The sequence below is a fragment of the Hylobates moloch genome, unplaced genomic scaffold, assembly GCF_009828535.3.
Source record: "Hylobates moloch isolate HMO894 unplaced genomic scaffold, HMol_V3 SCAFFOLD_17, whole genome shotgun sequence".
Taxonomy (NCBI): Eukaryota; Metazoa; Chordata; class Mammalia; order Primates; family Hylobatidae; genus Hylobates; species Hylobates moloch.
Genome location: NW_026652292.1, coordinates 45308691 through 45329601, shown reverse-complemented (window position 1 = coordinate 45329601; position 20911 = coordinate 45308691). Strand labels below are relative to the sequence as shown.

The window sequence follows — 20911 nt, the reverse complement described above, 5'->3', positions numbered from 1 at the left end:
TTGCAGAAGCTAATACTTATAAGCCCTTTTAAATAAATTGCTAATTTTTAATAAATGCCTCACTGAAATAAGACCATTAAAATCTATGCCATGTCACACATAATAAAAAAAATCCAGTTTTGTTTGTCCATTTGTATTAATTTCCAGAAAAGGACCAAACTGCCCTTGTACTTCATGTTCCTGTTCACAGGTTATAATGATCTACACAAGAAATAAGCAAAAGAAAAACATAAAATGGAACTTCTATTTACTCAGAACGACAAATACAATAGCTTCTAAGATAAACATTTTGAGATAAGGAACTGTGCATTTAAAATTTGACATCCAATGTACTTTACAAAATTTACCGTATCTCCTTGCAAGTTAGCTGACGAAACAGCATTAGTGAATAAATATGAAGTGAGCCATTTTGATTCCTAATTTAATAAAATCAAGTAATAATTGATAAGTGTGTAGTGCAGTCTCATTACTACATTGTCAGTTTGCAATTAAGCACTGTATCTCACATTTCAAAATACCAGTTAATTCAATATTATGGTCTTTCTAGTAATGGGAGAAACTTCACAAAAAATTCAAGACCTGCCAAATAAATTAACCTAGGTGCATAATTTCATCATAAAATTTGATTGACCCTGATTTATTCTTCCAATGTTGGCATTAATCTCTTCCAAAACTGTCTAGTCACATGACCAGAAGAGAATGGTGGACCTAATAATTTTTAGCAGTAATGGAGCTGTAGACATGTAGGGAAAAAGTACAAGTACAGCTAATCCATAGGACAAATAAATACATTTAGTGGTAAAATTTTATAGCTCCAGTTTGCTTAATTATTGTAAAAGCACCAGCTTCTGAATTCTAGCAGGAAGAGGTAAATAAAAAATGTAGTGTTATTCTATGTTTGAAATAGAAAAAGAAATAGGGAGCAAAGAGGTTATGCCAATTACTTAAATCATTGAGGTCATCAGCAATACAGGAGAGAGATTCAAAAAGTAGACACATATTCTGGATTCAGCTACTAGCCCTTTGTGCTCTCTTTTTATATCTATGAATGTAGATTGCCAAAGGCGCATAGCATCGTGTGCATTCATCAATTAATTTTTTAGCAAATATTTTTTCAGTATTCTTGTTAGTTTTATAATGTACTTGGTTTACAAAGATGAAAATGGAACCTTCTTGGTATGAACATATACATAATAAAATTAGAAATTAATAAAATGTAGAAGGGGTATAAAGAGAAATAGAAATAGTAGAGATTATTTTTAGTTAAGAGAAATTAAGAAAGAAAGACTTCATGACAGATGTTGCATTTAACCTGAAACCTGTAAGATTTGGAAATATTTCAATTTATGCATCAATTAGTAAATTGTGGAGGGAAGGGAGAGGACAAAGAGGCAGTAAAGGGCAGGGCAGAATGGAAAATAAAGAATGCAAGCCATATATAATGAAAAAGTAGCACATCTTCTGTATGTCAGGGAATGTGCATTCCTCAAATACACAGGGTATCCTACATCTGGAAGAGCTTTTTAGCAACTATTATCTAAAATTACCAATTTCCAATGATTGACCGTGCAGCCCAGAAACAGCTCTGAACACTGCACTGAGAATAATGAACTGAAAATCCTGGTACTTCATGTGTTAATTTTCTGCATCATGCTCAATCAAAATTTCCTACTGGAAATATATAACTATATTTCCAGAATATATATTATATAATATTCTGCATAAAAGTCAAAAGAGTAAAATATCAAACATTATATTCACAGAACAGTTAAACTATATAGAATAGAAGATGAAATAATACAATCTGTAGGGTTTTATAAACCCTATGAATGAACTCCCAGTTCTTAAGAAGTTACAATAAAATAGGACAAGGTCAGCTTCCAGACCTTGGAATATATATAGTACCTGAGTACCTGAATTCTGGGTTGGGAGCAAGCTATTCTTGTGAGCTTGTATTAGTAAAGGTACTCCACAGAAACACAGCCAACGGGATAAATAGTTGGACATATAGGTGCTGACTGATAGGTAGAGGGATAGATAGATGAGAGAGAGAGAGAGGAAAAAGAGAGTTGAATCATGTGGTATTGTAGGGGCTGGAAAGTGCAAAATGTGCAGGGAAGACTGGTAGGTAGGGAGCCAGGGAAGAGTTTATGATTCAGTCTTGAAGCCAAAGGCAGTCTGGAGCCTGAGTCTCTTCCTCCTAGAGGAACCTCAGTCAATCTTTAAAGTGCTCATCTGACTGGTTGAGGCCCAACTACATTATAGAGGGTAAATTGCTTACTCAAAAACTACTGATTTAAATGTAAATCACATCTAAATAATACCTTCACAGCAACATCTGGACTGGAATTTAGCCAAATACAGTCATGCACTGCATAATGACATTTTCAGTCAATGATGGACCACATGTACAACGTTGGTACCATAAAATTACAATGCAGCTGAAAAATTCCCATCACCTAGTGATGTTGTGGCCATCCTGACGTCCTAGCACAACAGATTACTTACATCTTTCTGGTGATGCTGATATAAACAAACCTATTGTGCTGCCAGTTGTTTAAAAGTATAATACACACAATTATGCACAGTACATAGTATTTGGTAATGGTAATAAATAACTAACTTAATACTGGTTTACATATTTACCATACAATAATTTCTATCATTATTTCAGATTATACTGTTTCTATACACACACACACACACACGCACACACAACAAATATATCTGTTAACTGTATTATATATATACATAACACATATATATGTTAACTGTAAAATGACAGAAAGTATAGCATAATAAATACACAAACCAAAATACACACACATATTATATGTTATAATATAATATATAAATATATTATAATGTAATGTATATGATGTATTTATATATTTGTATACAATATGTATATGTACCATTATATATGTTAACTGTAAAACATCCTCAGACAAGTCCTTCAGTAGGTATTCTAGACGACGTATTGTTATCAGATCAGATGACAGCTTTATGCATGTTATTGCCCCTGAAGATCTTCTAGTGGGACAAGATGTGGAGGTGGAGGACAGTAATGATGATGATTCTGACCATGTAGACTAATGTGTAGGTCTTTTAGTTTCTAACAAAATGTTGAAAAAGCTAAAAAAAAAAAAATAGAAAAAAGCAAAAGCTTACAAAATAATGACACAAAGAAAATACTTTGTAGAGTTGTAAAATGTTTTTAAGCTGTTATGAAAATGTCAAATTTATAATAAATTTATAAAATAAAAAAATTCACTAAGCTGATAATTTGTTATTGAAGAAAGAAATTAAAAAAATTAATTTAGAGTATTCTAAGTGCACAGTGTTTATAAGGTCTAAAGTAGTGCACAGTAATGTCCAGGCCTTCACATTCACTCACCACTCACTCACGGACTCACCCAGAGCAACTTCCCTGTCTGCAAGCCTTCAGTAATAAGCCCCTTATGCACGTGTACCATTTTTATTTTTTATACCATATTTTTACTGTATTTTTCTATGTTAGGTATGTTTAAATATGCAAATACTTATTGTGTTACAATTACCTACGACATTCAGTTTAATAATATTCTTTACAGGTTTGTATCCTAGAAGCATTAGGCTATATGATATAGCCTCAGTATGTAGTAGACTATACCATGTAGGTTTGTGTAAGTACATTCTGTGATGTTTTCACAAGGGTGAAATTGACTAAAGATGCATTTCTTATAATGTGTCTCTGTCATTAAGTGATACATAACTGTATTTGGGTACCATAGCCTGGCTAAGTTGACATGTAAAATTAACCATTACAGAGCTATTAACAGTAGGAATAGACACCCATGGATTCAGAATGCTTTTACAAAAATTATCCATGTGTTTATCTTCCAGACAAGGGACAATTTATACTGTGGCAAGGAGGAACATATTCCTCCATCTCATGTTCTCTATGAAAATCTGTATTCTTGTAATTTTGTCCCATCTCTTGGTCTCTCTGAAGTTCGCTTCGTATTTCTCAATTGAGTGGATGTAATATATTAAAAATCCATTACCTATTGTCTCTGTTTATTTCTCTGCAATTTGAACTTGATCTGAATGACCACGAAATCTGAAAAGAAGTGATCTACACTGAAAACATAAGAGTATTGAGTGACATTTCAAAAAATAAGGACAGAAAAACCATTGTGATGCTAGCTTCGCATGTGCAATGAATTTTTTAATTAAGTGAGATATAATATAAGTGTGTTTACCTGGTTTTTAAACCTATTTTAAACTTACTTTGCCTCTGCTGAGATTCAATACTGATTTAAAACAGAGCAGTTCTTAGTAAAAATACTAATATTTGACAGGTCTTAGATATATTTATGATAATATAATTTTTATTTAAAATCTAGTAACCTTGCAAAAGAGTAAAGTATTTCATGAAGTTAGTTTATGTCAAGAGTTGTCATATGCCATAAAATAATTTTAAAAATAATTATCCAAAAACATGTAAATAACTGAGACTACTATTTTTGGTAAATTAGAAATGTTTTCATAAACCTTTATTAAATTTAAATAAAATATATATTTGATAGCCTTTCACTTAAGCAGAGAAAGCGAATGTAATTCCCTTCACAATATTTTCATTTGCTTTCCAGATTCCATCAAATTGTTTTTGCCCAGTGACTATTCTATATTGCCAAGCTTTATCTTCTCATTTTTTTTCCTGCTTTTCCCTCATTTTAATTGAGATACAAGGAAGACTTTCCAAGATCATACAACGTGTAAGAGACTCGGATCATGTACTCCACAATTTTAACCTCTTTACCATAACTCAGGTCATCCATATGAAGCAAAAATTTTTAAACCAGAGAAATGAAATTTATATTTTGACAATGAGTAGTTTTGGTCACTTATTTCATCCTTACCTTTCTTTCATCTTGTTTTTTACTTCCATGGCATTTGTATCTATGTTATCACTGTGGGGTATTTAGATGAATAAATGATTGAATAAGTCTAACCTGCATGGAGCACGCTTCCTAAGCATGAAACATAGTATGATAACAAATATACAAAAGATCCCCCTTATTCATGGGGATACATTCCAAGATCCCCATTGAATGCCTGAAACCTTGAATAGTTGGGAACCCTATATATACCATGTTTTTCCTGTACATAAGTACCTATGATAATGTTCAAGTGATAAATTATGCACAGTAAGAGACTGACAACAATGAATTACATAATATAATTTTAATAACAAAATACTATCCTGAAAGTTCCATGAATGTGATCTCTACCTTCTTCTCAAAATCTTATTGTACTGTGCTCACCTATTTTCAGATCATTGTTGACCATGGGTAACTGAAACCACAGAAAGCAAAACCACAGATAAGGAGGGACTATTGTATAAACACACTCAAACTATACGCCCCCGTCACAGTTTATTACCAATTAATGGCTTGATAAGAAGTCCTCTGTGATAAGTGATTGATATTCAGATGAAGGTTCTGCTTCCTAGAAAAGCTTCATCCGCCAATAGGCAAACTTGCTTTCTATCCACATGTGCAACATTTGTTACAGATTGGTTCAATGCTAAATAGCTAGATTAATTGCTGTATGATCTGAATGGGAAAAGTGTTTCTAAATCTGTGACTGCCCTGTGCTAAAAATATTTTCTTGATGTCTGAATTAGTCTGTCTATCTGAGCAAGAGAGAACACTATATTTGGAAATGATATATTTAGAAATAGTCCACATGACTCGTGTTTTAAATTATTTATATCATTACCAGTTTATAAAATGCTTACTGTTGTCCACAGTCCAGCTGCAGAAAATGAAGAACTTTCCAACATTGTATCCTGCTAGTGGGGCATTATTTGCACTGCTGTCAGAAGCACTTGCTGCTTCTGTTTACCTCAGGAGTTTGAATCCTATTGTGCATGTCACAAAGCTAGCTACCCATACCAGGAAATCCAAGGCTTATCATACAGTTTTAACAACTTCAGTTATGGTAATTTGTTACAATTTTTATTATAACAAAATGCCAAAAGTCAAGACATTTAAATAAGTTTTCTCTACTTCACATTTTAATTAAACTGAAGAGCAGCTGGTGTTAGTTCAAATTCATTGCCAATCTAAGACAAACCTTTACTACATAATTTTAAGCCTTTGCTAGATATAAAAATAACACATTGAATAAGAGATAAGGTATTGTATTTTAATTACATACATAATTTTAAATACTTTCCAGATAATCAATAGAACAAATACTGAATATATCCAAAGTATGCATTATAGTAAGAGTAATATGTAGTACAAAGAACACTGATTGGATGGAATGGGAAAATTTTGTCATAATTCTGATTCTGAGACTTACTAGAGTGCTGACCAAGTTGTTTATACACTCTTATTGGTGAAATGTGGGCACAAGGCAAGATCATAATTATTATCTTTCCCAGCTCTAAGACTCTATGATCATGAAAACATTATAAAATATTAGAAATTAATATATATTTTTTAAAAAGTCCTACCTATAAGGAGGAATAAAGCCTAAGGTAAACATGGTTTCTTTCAATGACTCTTCCTCATACAAATACTTTCAGTCTATAAGTACCATTGTTTACTTTCCTTTAATCCTACCTAATCCCTACTAAATTTATAGGTGAAAATGGCCTAGACTAGTAATCTCCAAACCTGGTTGATTAGAATTCTCTGATAAGCACTTTCAAAATTCTTTTTGTTAATTTTTAATTTTTTTACTTTTAACATCTTATTTTAAAATTTTACTTAAAATTTTATTTTAAAAAATTAGAGGCAAGAGCTCACTGAATTGCCCAGGCTGGTTTTGAACTTCTGAGCTCAGGTGATCCTCCCGCCTCGGCCTCTTGACGTCCTAGGAATACAGGCGTGAGCCACTGTGCCCAGCCAGAATTTTCAAAATTCTAATCCTAGGACTTCATCTGAGATTACTCTATCAGAATCTCCTGGCCTGAGAACTTGGTTTTTTATTTTTCACAAAATTGTCTTTTTCCTATCATTTGGGGTTATGAAGGTTTGAAAAACTATGGCTTTGTATTCCATTTCTTTATCAGAGTGTTTATATCTACAAAAAAAAAAAATCAAATAAAAGAAGAAAGAAAGAAAGGTCCTTGCTATATAAAGTAAATTATATCTAATTGCAGAATTCTAGGACATTTAAGTGCATTTTGGAGTTTATATAATATATTTTGCAGCAACACGGATGGAACTGGAGGCCACTGAGTGAAACAACTCAGATAAAGAAAGATAAATACAAATATTTCCATTTATAAGTGGGAACGTTAAACTGTGTACACATGGATGTACAGTGTGGAATGAGAGATAATGGAGATTCAGGAGGGTGGAGTGGCAGAGTGGTGAGGAAGATAATAAATTCCTTAACAGGTAAATGTACATTATTGTGATGATGGCTACCCTAAAAGCCTGACTTCATCACTGCACAACCTATCCATGTGACAAAATTATGCTTGTACCCCATACATTTATATAAATTAAAAAATCTACAGATGAGAAAATTTGTCTAGGACTCTTCAATCTGAATCATGGAGGCTACCATTTTTCTAAGCAGTAGCTCTTTATACTAAAATCTATATGAAAATATGTGTGTTTGTGAGTGCATGCATACGTACATTTAAGGGAATTTTGGTTTTTAACATTCAACTAATTTATGTAGCTCTACACAATTTTAGAATGTAATCTCCTGACATGACAAAATATGAACTAACTAAATTTGTCTTAGGTCATGTTTATATATATATATTATATATATATATATATATATATGCTAAATTACTTTTTCTTAGATATGTATGATTGGGTGTGTGTTTATATTATTAGCGAAGTCACTCTTTTCCAATAAATAAATGTGTAAATAAAGCTGTAAAAAATTAGGAATCACAGGAGTATGTTTGAATCAGCTATAACATCTGAGATTTGGAATAGTGACTTGGAGCAGCTGGTTAAAGCAAGGCCAAAAACCAAGTTTTAAGTACATTTATGATAGTCATGAGCTGAAGCAAACTAGACATTCATTCTGTCAGAACATTGCCCACAAACCTGCCCTGAGGCCAGAATTACCAAGCAGTATATTCTACAACATTCTATGATTACTAACCCATAAAAAAACTAAAAAAACTGTAATCAATTCAAGACTGTCTGCCTTGAGGTATCTATCTTGAAGTTTCAAAAAATTCAAAAAATTTTTGAATTTGTCTTCTAAACATTCAAAATATTCACTTTCAATATTTGACCAAAATCTATAAGAGGTCTAGGGTGCGTATACACATAGCCTGAAGAAATAATAATGGTGGCTAAAATATTTAATAATAATATTACTCTTAATTACAGCAAATTGGAAATATTCCACATGTAAAATAATTCATTACTAAATAATATGCAACATTTAAAGGATTTTTTAAAAGTAATGACATAGTATATCATTACTTTTTAAAAATCCGTTAAATGTTGCATATTATTTACAAGGAGAACACATGGACACAGGAAGGGGAACATCACACACTGGGGACAGTTGTAGGGTCGGGGGAGGGGGAAGGGATAGCATTAGGAGATATACCTAATGCTAAATGACGAGTTAATGGGTGCAGCACACCAACATGGCACATGTATACATATGTAACAAACCTGCACGTTGTGCACATGTACCCTAAAACTTAAAGTATAATAATAATAATAAAATATTTTTAAAAAGTAATGACATAGTATAACACAGAAAAACATACTATAAAATAGTGAGGTTAATAAAGCATTGGATAAAAATATGTACATAAAGTTATGATCGTAACAATGGTGACCACTAGATATAATATTTCAGGATATTTTAAATTTTTTCTTTTATCTAAATTAAATTTCTAATTTTCCTAGATTGAGTATGTATTTCCTTTATAATAAAAAACTATTTTATGAAGAACATTTTCAGAAGAAAATAGCGTTAGGATCACCATTTACAATTTAAAATAGGTATAGCTTCATACACAGCATTTTTCTTGCCTTTTCCCTTCTATCTCAGTCTAATTTGCATTTTTAGTTATCTCCTCTGCTAGGTTTTATGTCTTCTGAAGAAAGAATGACATATCTTTTCTGATATCTTTTTTAACAATGAACCAATTGTCACTACAATAAATGGTAAATAAATATATAACAGACAAATAAAAAAATGAAATATATATATATAACGTGTATTTGAATTAAGAAATAAAATTATTTTGATAATTTTTAGAGATTCTAAGGTTAATCTAATTTCCTAATACTAGGAACTTTCACTTCATATTTATAGAGCCAATGAACACACTGGATAAAACAAACAGAGATGAAAATGACTTTTATTCATTTCTAATATTTAATTTTTTCTCTACAAATGTTGAATCAAAAGTAACTAATTTTTTAATTATTTTAAAATAATATCTGTTAAAAGTATATTTTATGTTATGTAGTGACAAAAAGTTAATATAATATGCAGAAGAAAAGAAATTAAAACTATAGTTTCAAGCTTTAAAATACTGCAAACACTAAGAAAATAAACTTATAATAGATTTTAAAAATACAAATGTGTTTCCTAAAGTACTGCAATTAATCACATCTAAGAAGACTAATACCTTTTTCTTCCCCACCATTAGCATACGCAGGTCAGTTATCTAAATAGCAAACAAAATCTTATTTCCAAGCATTTGCCATTTCAAAATTCTTCAAGCTAATGTGCTTGGCAAGAATTGACTCCTTCCAGTTAATATAGTAAAATGAATAAAAAGGGTTTCTTTGATATGTAGAAACTATAGCTAAAGGTTTTATCTCCTAAAACTAGAAGCCCAGAGACATAAAAGGGAGAGAGGGACAGAGTAAGGGAGGGTGGGAGGGAGGAAAAGAGAGGGTGAGAAAGAGATCAGCCTATAGAATGCTAGAACCAATTGCATGAACCACCCTAGAAACATGTGTTTCTTGCAATGGAATAAATTATATGGAAAGAATATCTCTATGAGCACCAGTTTTCTCCATATGTTTACAATGCTTAAATACAAGTTATATGTCTTGAGAGTTTATTATCAAAATGAGTTTGAAAAGTTAAAGAGGCTTACTTAAAAGTCAGTTCTCACCATTTTGAACTTCCTATTAAATCTATTTGACCATAGATTTTGGTCAAATATTGAAAGTGAATATTTTGAATTTTTAGAAAACAAATTCAAAAATTTTTTGAATTTTTTGACACTTCAAGATAGATACCTCAAGGTAGACAGTCTTGAATTGGTTACAATTTTTTCTAGTTTTTTATGGATTAGTAATCATAGCCTATCCACATTAAGGTTGGATACTTGGCCATTTCACTTCAATGAAGGAAAAACAATTGTTATTGAGAAATATCCCTTATTTATATTCTATAATAAATAATGTTTGTGACTTCTGTAGCTCCACATACATTTTTGTTTAAAAAGTTTTTTTTTTTTTCCTTTTGTAGAGAGCAATTAGATTTTCGTTTTCTGTTTAAAAAGATTCTGAAAATGGGCATTCCTGTTACATCTTTCTGCACAGGCCAGAATGAAAGCATTCTGTCATTTGCTAAGTTTGCCTGATCCTCTTTGCCTACTGCTCACCCCCTTGTAGTCCTCTCCAGCAGGTAGTTATTCTGAAGTATAGCCCAGGTAACTTCCCAGCTCCTTTTTAAATTGTCGTCTTCATAGCTGGTGCCCTTGTTCCTCAGCCCTGTCTCCATTACTAAGATAAATCAGAATTTCTAGCAGGAAGATTCTATCCAGTTTCAATTCCCAGCAGGAAGATTCTATCTAGTTTCAATTTCCAGCAGGAAGAGTCTACCCAGTTTCAGAAGTATATTCTAGGGCTGTGTGACATATCACTCTTGCAATTAGAAAATATTTAAATTAAGTTCTGCAGATGCAAACTGGGATCTAAGTAGTTTTTATTAGTTGTTCCTTGTCCCTTACTTTCAAAGTTTTCATATTAGTCATCTCTTAATATTGGATTATATAAGGGTATACCAGTTCCTACAATTAAATTCATGTCCAAATTATATCTGGAATTTTTAGTTGTAGCTACTTTTGTACTTACTAATCTTATGCTGTAGCCTCCTGTTAGATACCCATAATATCATCTTGAATTTCCAGGAGTTCTTATCAATTTTGACTTGGCTTTAAAGACTTACTATGGCCCTTGAGTGTTGTACTTGCTAGTCAGAGGGTACCCAACATTGTGAGATATTTACTTAGAAGAGTAAAGATACATAATCTCCCCCAAATCTGAAAAGTTAGGAGGTTATAACTATATTGTCTAATAATCTCCAGTAACATGTTCTTGACTTCAATTCTGATTGCATATTTTTGTTCTGCTTATATCGAAGATAGTTTTAATCAAACCATATATAAAATTGAACAGCTTCTTTCCAAGTTACTCTATTTTTCCCAGTCTTCATTAATGCATCTGTTACTCATTTTGACTGTAAAAAGAAAAGCATATTGCATTGTAGAATAATGTCATTTTAGGCATTATTCAGAAATCTATGGAAATGCTATTTTATGTATCTAAGTTTAAAAAGAAACACCCATTATGCAGCAAAACAAATTTTGGCTAACTTATAAAAAACAAACTAATATATTAATTTTGTTTCTTACTGGTCACTTAAATTATATGAGTACTTAAGGGTGTGGCGACCTCTTGCTTAAATATGCTCAAATCTGCTTCCTTGATTACACTCACATTCAAAGCAATTTTGCTCATTTTATGAAAAGTGAATTCTAGTTTCCCTGTATTGTTTAGTTAAAATAGTCTTCTACATAACCTATTTCTTATTCATCCCTAGTATTACAATGCTTTTCTTTTTAATAAACATTATCAAGTGTTCCATGGGGTTCTTTAATTTGTTTATTTTCACCTGTTTTAGTATCACTAGTTTCAATAGCAATTTTATTTAATTAGGTTTTTTTAAATGATCACAGTTGAAGGTTACAGGTGTGTAATTTGCTCCACTAGGGAAACTAAATCTTTAATACCATTGATCTTTTATATAGGAAGTTCATTGTAAAAGTCTGTGATGGCCATTCTCGTCAAAGTGTTTCTAGAATACCAATACATCCTTGAATCTTGTTTCTCTTTACTTTAATGACCATATTTCTATTTAATGTATTCATGCAAATTGAAAACATAAACCCCAAACAAAAAATATATATCTCATGAAAATGCAAACATTCCCATATGCCCAAACAGGCTTATTTTCTCTAGGCATTGGTTACTTAGAAACTAAACATTACAATATTCCACCAAAGAAAAAAAATAACATTTTAGCAATGTACTACTTTATGAAATCTGATATTTGCAGATATTATTATATATATTTGCAGATATAATATATTACACGTGTATATTAAAAGTTTTCTGTTTGCAAAAATCAACTGATTGTATAGTAGTTTGGGTAGAACTAATACTAAAAAGATTTGTTGAAACTTTCTCTTCCCTTGGTTTCCACGTCATTGTTTTGTCACTTTCTTGCCAACCTTGATGTTTCATTTATTATCTCAGCTTCATCTTTCAGGTCCTTAAATACACGTGTTCCCTAAGGTCTGCTATTCATTTCTTTGTTCTTCTCTCTTCACTTTAAGGCTGTTTTCCCCCATCTCACAGAGGTTTAGCAAATTCCTGACAAAGATTTGGCCCCAGCCTCGACTTTTCCCTGAATGTTAGCCCCTAATTTAAGACTAACTTCTAGGTCAGTCTATTGGAACATTCCTTCTTCCTCTCAAATTCAATTTATCCACAGCCAGTTCATATTTTCTTGCACTAATGTGACAAAGATGTCACTTATGGCATGGCTAAAATGCTGTCACTACAATAATCAGTGCAGACAGCTGTAAAAGTTAATGAGAGTCATGGAAAGATTACATCGAGTAAGAGAAAAACTGAGTGTGACTGTCACACCAAAGCAGTAAGCAGACATAGGCAACTGTTAGGCATATTATAAAGGTTCACCAGCTATAAAGTGGTAAAGCCTGTAACAAAGGGATGACTTGACTGTTATAATACTGAATAAATAAAATGAAGAAGAAAATCAGCAAAATATTTGAGAATTATCTTTGGATGTCTTATGGGCTGAACTGTGTTACCCCCTAAATTCATATGTTGAAGACTTAATCCTAAGAACTTTAGAATGTGACTATATTTAAAGGCAGAGCCTTTAAAGTCAAAGTGCGGCTTCTAGGGTGGGCCCTAACACAATATGACTTGTGATAAGAAGAGCAAAGTTGGATACAGAAAGAGACACCAGGGATGCACAGGCACAGAGAAAAGACCATGTGAGGACACGGTGAGAAAGCAGCTGTCTGCAAGCCAATGACATAGATCTACAAAGAAACCAAACCAGCCAAGGCTTTGATCTTGGACTTCTGGCCTCTATAACTTCAAGAAATAGATTGTTGTTGTTTAAACCACCAGTCTGTGCTACTTCGTTGTGGCAACCCTAGCGAACTAATACCAAAGGCAAAAGCGAAGGAGAGGAGTAGAAGACCTTATTGAATGCATTCCATGGCACCCAGTAGTTTGAACTCACAGAAATGGGATTATTAGCATTTGGAACTGAACATTATGAAGTCTTTTTTTAAATAATGCCGGTTGCTTATTTTGGCATTGTTAATTTTGTTCTTCATTAGTAATAAAACACTATTTATTCTATGTATAAAACATAAAAAATGAATATCACACTTTCTTAGTTTTTATTCTAAATGGTCCTGTCTTGATATTTTCTCAAATTATCTCTCCCTCCCTTATTTCTCTTCTTCTCTCCTCTACCTTCTCTACCCCCATACTCTTATCTCATCTTCTTCTAAGCCATGTTTCTCAAAATAGTAGTTTATAAAATTAAATCTACATTCCCACTCACTCCCTAGCACCCAGAAAACAGCACATGACTACATGACTATCCCTGCAGGAACCATATTTATTCTCAGGGATCCATGGCAAAAAGTTTGGGCATGAGATCAGTTTTGAAGATGAAGGAGGGATGTGCAATCCAGCTGTTATCCCTTTCCTGCCTTCACCATTCCAACTGAATTTCTCCTAACAAAGATACTCAACACCACATACTTACCAATGCCAGTTATCGCTATCAAATCCATTTTATTGTATTCTCATGTGCATTTGTAATTCATTATCATTCCCTCCTTCTTTATCCTCTTTACTGTCTCAGATTTTATATCATCTTCTCTCGGTTTTGCTCCTACCCTTCTGACTTTTCTGAATATGTCCCCTTTCTGTGCTTCTCTTTCTTGCAACTATATTTTATATACATTCATCTCATTACACCATCTGGTCCTCAGATCTGTGATCTTCTTAATCTGAATATTCTCTTAGATCATCTCACACATTCTTAAGTCTTAAGCTTTATTATATACTGCTTGTCTCCTTTCTCTTTCTCATCTACATCTATATTTTGTCCTAACATCTTCCCTGGTGGCAGATCTATAAGGCGAAATGCTGCTGGACAGTTCCTCCTGAATGCACCATGAGCATTTGGGGTACATAGGCCTGCACTGTATTCCTACATCTGATAATGACTCTACAATCTTCAAAATCTCTTCATTTTGATACCTTCGAGTCAGGTTATACATAATTAATAAGTCACCAAATTCTCAAAAAATTATCTATTTTGAAAAAAATATATTATTGTCATCTCCACCTTGATTGCCACTGCAGTAGGTAAGCCCTTGAAGATCTATTGTCCAGACTAATACAATAACATGTAACGGGTCTCTGTAACCCTAACTTGGACTCTCACCTCCATCTTCTATACTGCTGTAAGAGAGATGTATTAAAAAATGTACATCTGCATTTGACACTCCCCTGGTAAAATGTTTCCTGTCATTTATCTTCTCCCAAGGGATACAATTTATACATAATACAATTTACAAGCTTCCTATTACGATGGCTTACGAGACCGTCCTTGATAAGACCCTTAAATATCCCTTTTGCCTCAATTCCTTACTTTACACTTTATATTCCAGTAACATCAAATTGCTGGAAGTGCCCCTGATCTTATCAGGCTGTTTCATTCCTCTGTGACTTTGTGCATGCTGCTTTCTCTGCCAGTAAGTCCTTTTTTTTCTCTGATTGAATACTTTCCACTCAGGCTTTCTGATGCTTTTCTTTCCACATTTCTTCAGGGACCTCTTCTTGGTGGATCAGATGATAATTTGTTATGCCATTGCATAGTTCTACCAAACACAGCACATTGGAATAACAAGATACAGATTCTTAGATACAGGTATAGTTTAGCTCCAGTTGCCAATACCTGGCACAAAGTAAATGTACATGTTGATCTGAATTCATTCAGAATTAACTATAAAAAATTACTCACATGCGAATTCTGTTTTGGAGGTATACACTTCAGAGATCTCTGTGGCAGATATTATTTTTAATATTTCTTACTCACCATATTAATTGGATCAACTGGTCCAATGCTGTTTACATAAACATCAGTTTCAATTACTGTGGGCCTCACTGCAAAATATCAACAAAAAGAAAGGTCAAAGATACGATTAGACATTGTTTTAAATAAGTCTTAGTTTTAAAGAAATCTTAATAACTACTTATATCTTACCATTTCAATCATAAAACATCTTTTATTATGAAATGCAGAAATGTAGCCATTATAAAAACAATCTTTTCGGTTTGCAAATCAGTCACAGATAATTATATAGAGATAAAGCACATGAGATAATGCAGAAAAACGACCTTGTAGACTGAAACTTTGTTATTGTGGCATGTTTTTCGTCATACATGCTCAGTTAACCTTTTCAAACTTCATCTGTTTTTCCTGTATGACCGAGTACTTATCACTCTAATTGCAATGCTGTGATTGACCAGGCAAGATGTACTTATTCTTTTAATACACACACAAGTCTGCCAGGCTGAATATCCATTCAGTCTCAGTTTCCTGGTCTTGGCATTTTTCAATCTGACAGAGCCCTCAAGCTACCAAACTTCAGTGAAAAACTTGAAGCATTTTGTAAAACAATGTCTATAAAATTTTAGAATAATATTTTACCCCTTGAAATTAAAAATACACTTAAGAAACATACAACACTTACACAGTTTGTTTTTCCTCAAGCAAAAATATTATTATATGGCATACATATTTAATAACACAGATTAAATTTTAGTACACAAAACTATGTCTCTAGACCTACACAATACTTGAAAATGCAATTCCATTTGTTAGCCATCAATTAGATATCTTAAATAAAAGTGGGTCATATGATTTATAGGTTTTACAATTTAACATAAGCTGATGACTTCTGAGATGAGTTGCTTTAACTGTTTCTCATTTGTTTCTGACTAGCTAAGAATTGTAGCCAATAAATGTAAAATTAAGCCAATTATAGTTAGATTTACAGAATGATTTTCATGAAAATCAATTAACAACAAGACAATAGATTTACTAGTTCCATTTGTAAGTATATTTATTACCATTATAAGTAATTATAACTGGTATAAACAATGTACCATTCTTATATAATAAGAGATTTTTTTCAGTTAAACTGATAAATCAGCAAACAGCAAGTGCCTACTTTTATTTCACATATTCAAAGCTGAACATTGTCTACATTGAGAGGGTAATTGTTCCTGGGACAATTTTCTTTAGAAGATAAATGTTTTCTACGTTTACAATGTCAGAGGTTACAGATATAAGTTAGCTGTCTTGGTTTCCTGACATCAACATTTCTTAGCCAATTATAAGATAAACATATACATTAGAAAAATAACTCTGGCATTTTGCATGAGTTACATAGAAGCAGAGACACTGAAGGGTTTTATGATGAGCATAGAGCAATTGCACCCAGGATGAGACAAAAGAACAATCATATAGTCCAATATTGCTACTAATATAGAAGATACTTAGTTAATAATTGTTAAATATGTATGTGAAAGCTATGACGAATCTTTTTGAGTTATTCTGTTCACCATTTTGTAAACTTGAGTGCTATTTGATCTGATCTTTGAATCTGCAGCACCAACCCAAAAAGACGAATAAACCCGAAAGTAGACTAAAATATTTCATATTAATTTTAAAACCAAGGTTGGTGACATGCTTTAAAATATAATTAAGAAAAAAAACCCAGAAATCTGTAATTGCTTCTTAATAATGACTCATTGTTGCTTTGATTCATACTATGAACAATACTTATGAGTAATATTACTTAAAATATAGGCTTTTTGGAAATTGACTAAGTACTCTTTCTTAGCACTATGATTTTCTCAATCCAAAGTTTATTCAGTTGCACGATATGAGTGATGTTCAAAAACTAAAACATTGTATTTTAATTTAAAACTAGAAAAATAAAACTAACAGAGAATTGTCATTCCAGACTCTAAATAACATCTTGAAATTAAGCACAGACTATGTTTAATTCATCAATACACATGGAGATCAAAGATCTCTTTTTTGCAATAGCGTAACGATGCATGAGAAAACCATGTACTGCCATGGCAAATCACATATGTATATATAAATGTGAAGGCAGGTAAGAGATGACACTGGATTATTTTTGCAAGGTTTCTTTCTGTGCTGTTATTCTAAGTACTTGCTTTAAGTTGCTCAACAGGATATAAGTAGATATTCTCCCAGTGGGAGTCAGTATATAGAAAGAATAGAGGTTCAGGGCAACTTAAAGAACATCCAGAAAATAGAAATAGGAAGAAAAATTTAAAATTTTAAAAAGAAAAAGCTTTGTGATCAATAAAGTTTCCACATTCAGATTCCAAGTAGCAAAGGCAATAGTTAGGAGAGCCAATTGTAGAGGTGGGTAATTGGTATATCAGTGAGAAAATATAAACTACAATAGATTTTAAAAATATTTTCTTTATAATTGATTTTAACCATGTTTTCTTGGACACACTATTCTAATTTCACTAAGATACCTTTAGCAGATTATGTAGCTTTTTGGCCACTTTTGTATATTAAAATTAATTTAGGTCAATTAAAAACTCTAAGCCTGGAGAGTTTTATACAGTTTTCTTATTGTCACAGAATAGGCCTTAAGAAAGAGAAATAGTCCCACTTATTCAGATATTGCAGTTATCACACATAATTTTTTTCTTTATTTTATGTTATACAAATTTTACTCCCAATTTAAATATTTCATTCAACCAAGTGTATTATTGTTTGTAAATGATACAGGTACAATTCCAAAAAAGCAAGCAACCACCTAGTGTGAACACTCACTCTTAAACAACTGATTGCTTTTGGACTCCCTTCTGGTCCTTGCCCATAGACGGGTTTATTTTTATCAACCTACTCAAATTTCTATGAATAGTTTCTTTTATTGTGAAAGCAAGTTTTTGGTTTTGGTTTTTTTTTTTTTTTAGAAAGCAAAGAAATAAAAGAATGACTACTCCATAGGCAGAGCAGCCTCTATGACGATTTTCTGAAAGTTTATTCAGGGAGTCAACTGTTTTTATCTGCAAATAATTGCTTCTCATAAATGTACCAACCGTTTCATTCAACTGATACATTCATGAGAGATACGAGTGTATCGATTTTTTCTTGTAATATCCCTGTCTGGTTTAGTTATCAGGATTTTTCTGGTTTAGTAAAATGAGTTGAGTATCCTTTCTCTATTTTTTTGAAAGAATTTGTGTAAGACTTATAGTAGTTATTTCTTCTATATGTGGTGAAATTCACTAGTAAAGGAACAAAAATGTAATATTATTTCTGAACTGAATCATCCTTCTGTGAATACGTTATTGAGACCATTGGGAAGTGGGGCCAAGTATTCACTGGTAGTAATATATCAATATTATCTTCCTGGTTTTCATTATTGTATCATGCTTATATAAGGTTGAAATAATATAAGTATATTCTCTGATCACAACAAAGTTAAAATAGAAGTCATTAACAAAAAAGATATCTTTAAAAATCCCTAAATATTTAGAAATTAAATAACACTTAAAAAGTAATCCATGAATCAGGAAAAAATCAGGAGGAGATAAATTTTTCAAAGGTAAATAAAAATGAAAATAATGTTACAGGTTATAAAATTGAGAAAAATAAAATACTGATCTAGTTAACAGAAAGCCTATGGTTATTAAATGGTAGAGCTTAGAAACACGTCCCAAGAAGGAAAACTCCAGGCCCATATCACATACAGACTTTGAAATAATTATGATTAACATGTTCCAGTTTCCCTAGACTATACAGCAGAGGTCTTTGACCCAAAGATAGATGCCAGGCTTGAGTTTAGATACTTCTTCTGAGATCTTAATTAACAAGGAAACGTCAAACACCACTTGACAATCAACCTTCCCAGGTTACATTTAGATATATGTGGATGAAAAGGTATATAGGGATAAGCAGATTGTTAAGGCTGAGCTGTCTAATACTGTAGCCAGTAGAAACATATGGCTGTTTAAATTTAAATAGAAATTAACTGCATTTAAATGAAATAAAAATATTTCTTAACCACACTAATCACATTTCAAGTACCGAAAAGCCACTTGTGGCCAGTGCTTCCAAAATGGTCAATGCAAAACAACATTTCTATCATTTCAGTAAGTTTTAATGAACAATGTTCACCAGTGGTTCTCAATGAGAACACCATGTCTCCTGTAAATTATTTTGAAAATTTCTGGGCAGCTGTCTGTGTTCGTCACAAAAATTGGGATTGTTAGTAATAGTGTTTAGTGGATGAAGTGCTTGAACTTCATAAAACAGTCATATGCAATGAAAAATTGTCCCACATTTAACAAGATTTTGAATATCCTGTCTAGCATTCATATAGGTAAAACAGTATGCTTTATAGTCTGAACCTAGAAGATGAGTTTTTTTACACACAAACACAAAGTATTTTTGTGTTTGCCGGGAATTCCTGAAAAATAAAACACAGGAAGATGGTATTTATTTTGTTCTGAATTTTACAAAATGTTGTACACCATTTTAGACAGCCATATCACCAACTACAATGTTGCTCACAGTACTGGAGTCACTGATAAGACACATTTATATCTCTTGACTTATGCAGGCTTTCCAATATGCAGTCATTCTGTGTATAAATGCAAGCATCTGGAAGCTTCATAATTTCAGTGTAGTTAAACCTGAGCATTCGCATATAGAATGCCAAATATTTCATTATAAATTACTTTTCGCACCTTACAATACAGGCATGGTATAGTGTATATCCCACTATAAAATACACACACACACACACGCACACACCATATATCTATATTTAAATGGCGTGTGTGTGTGTGTGTGTGTGTATTCCCAAGAATGTCTTCTCAGGAAAATTGAAGGCTGGTTTCTCATTCTCTACTTAAATATATGTTTAGGCAGCAGACTTGGCAACCTGCTCTTGCTCCCATACCTGATCAGGGAAAAGGAAAAATAGAAGTGATAGGACTTAAAGAAGAAAAAGCAGAGGAAGATCTGCACACCTACTCTTTAGCACTTTTAGGATATTTTATTTTCTTGTGGGTATAAAGCACGCCAAAAGAAAACAACTTGGTTAGCAGCATCTCACAGGTTTTTTGACCTCAAGAGAGTTGTGCATCAGCAGCACATATCTTCAGACTAGATTGCTGATGAAAGGAGTTAAGGCAGGTGGAAGATACAGAAAAGCATCCAGATTTCCCAAGCCAGGGAATAGAGCCATATAAAATGCCTATGAAAAACAACAAAAATTGGGGGTGGAGCCAAGATGGCCTAATAGGAACAGCTCCGGTCTCCAGCTCCCAGCCCGAGCGACACAGAAGACTGGTGATTTCTGCATTTCTGCTTGAGGTACCGGTTTCATCTCACTAGGGAGTGCCAAACAGTGGGTGCAGGACAGTCGGTGAAGCGCACTGTGCGCGAGCCGAAGCAGGGCGAGGCACTGCCTCACTCGGGAAGC

At 32.6% G+C, this 20911-nt stretch overlaps 1 protein-coding gene across 1 annotated transcript in view; it reads right to left on the bottom strand.

Annotated features, from left to right (window-relative positions):
• GABRG1 (gamma-aminobutyric acid type A receptor subunit gamma1) overlaps nucleotides 1-20911 on the bottom strand; it is an 88525-nt gene that overhangs the window by 28481 nt on the left and 39133 nt on the right. The window contains exon 3 of the mRNA XM_032135688.2: nucleotides 15457-15524. Within this exon, the coding sequence (XP_031991579.1) occupies nucleotides 15457-15524 (68 nt within the window). The remainder of the gene's footprint in view (nucleotides 1-15456; nucleotides 15525-20911) is intronic.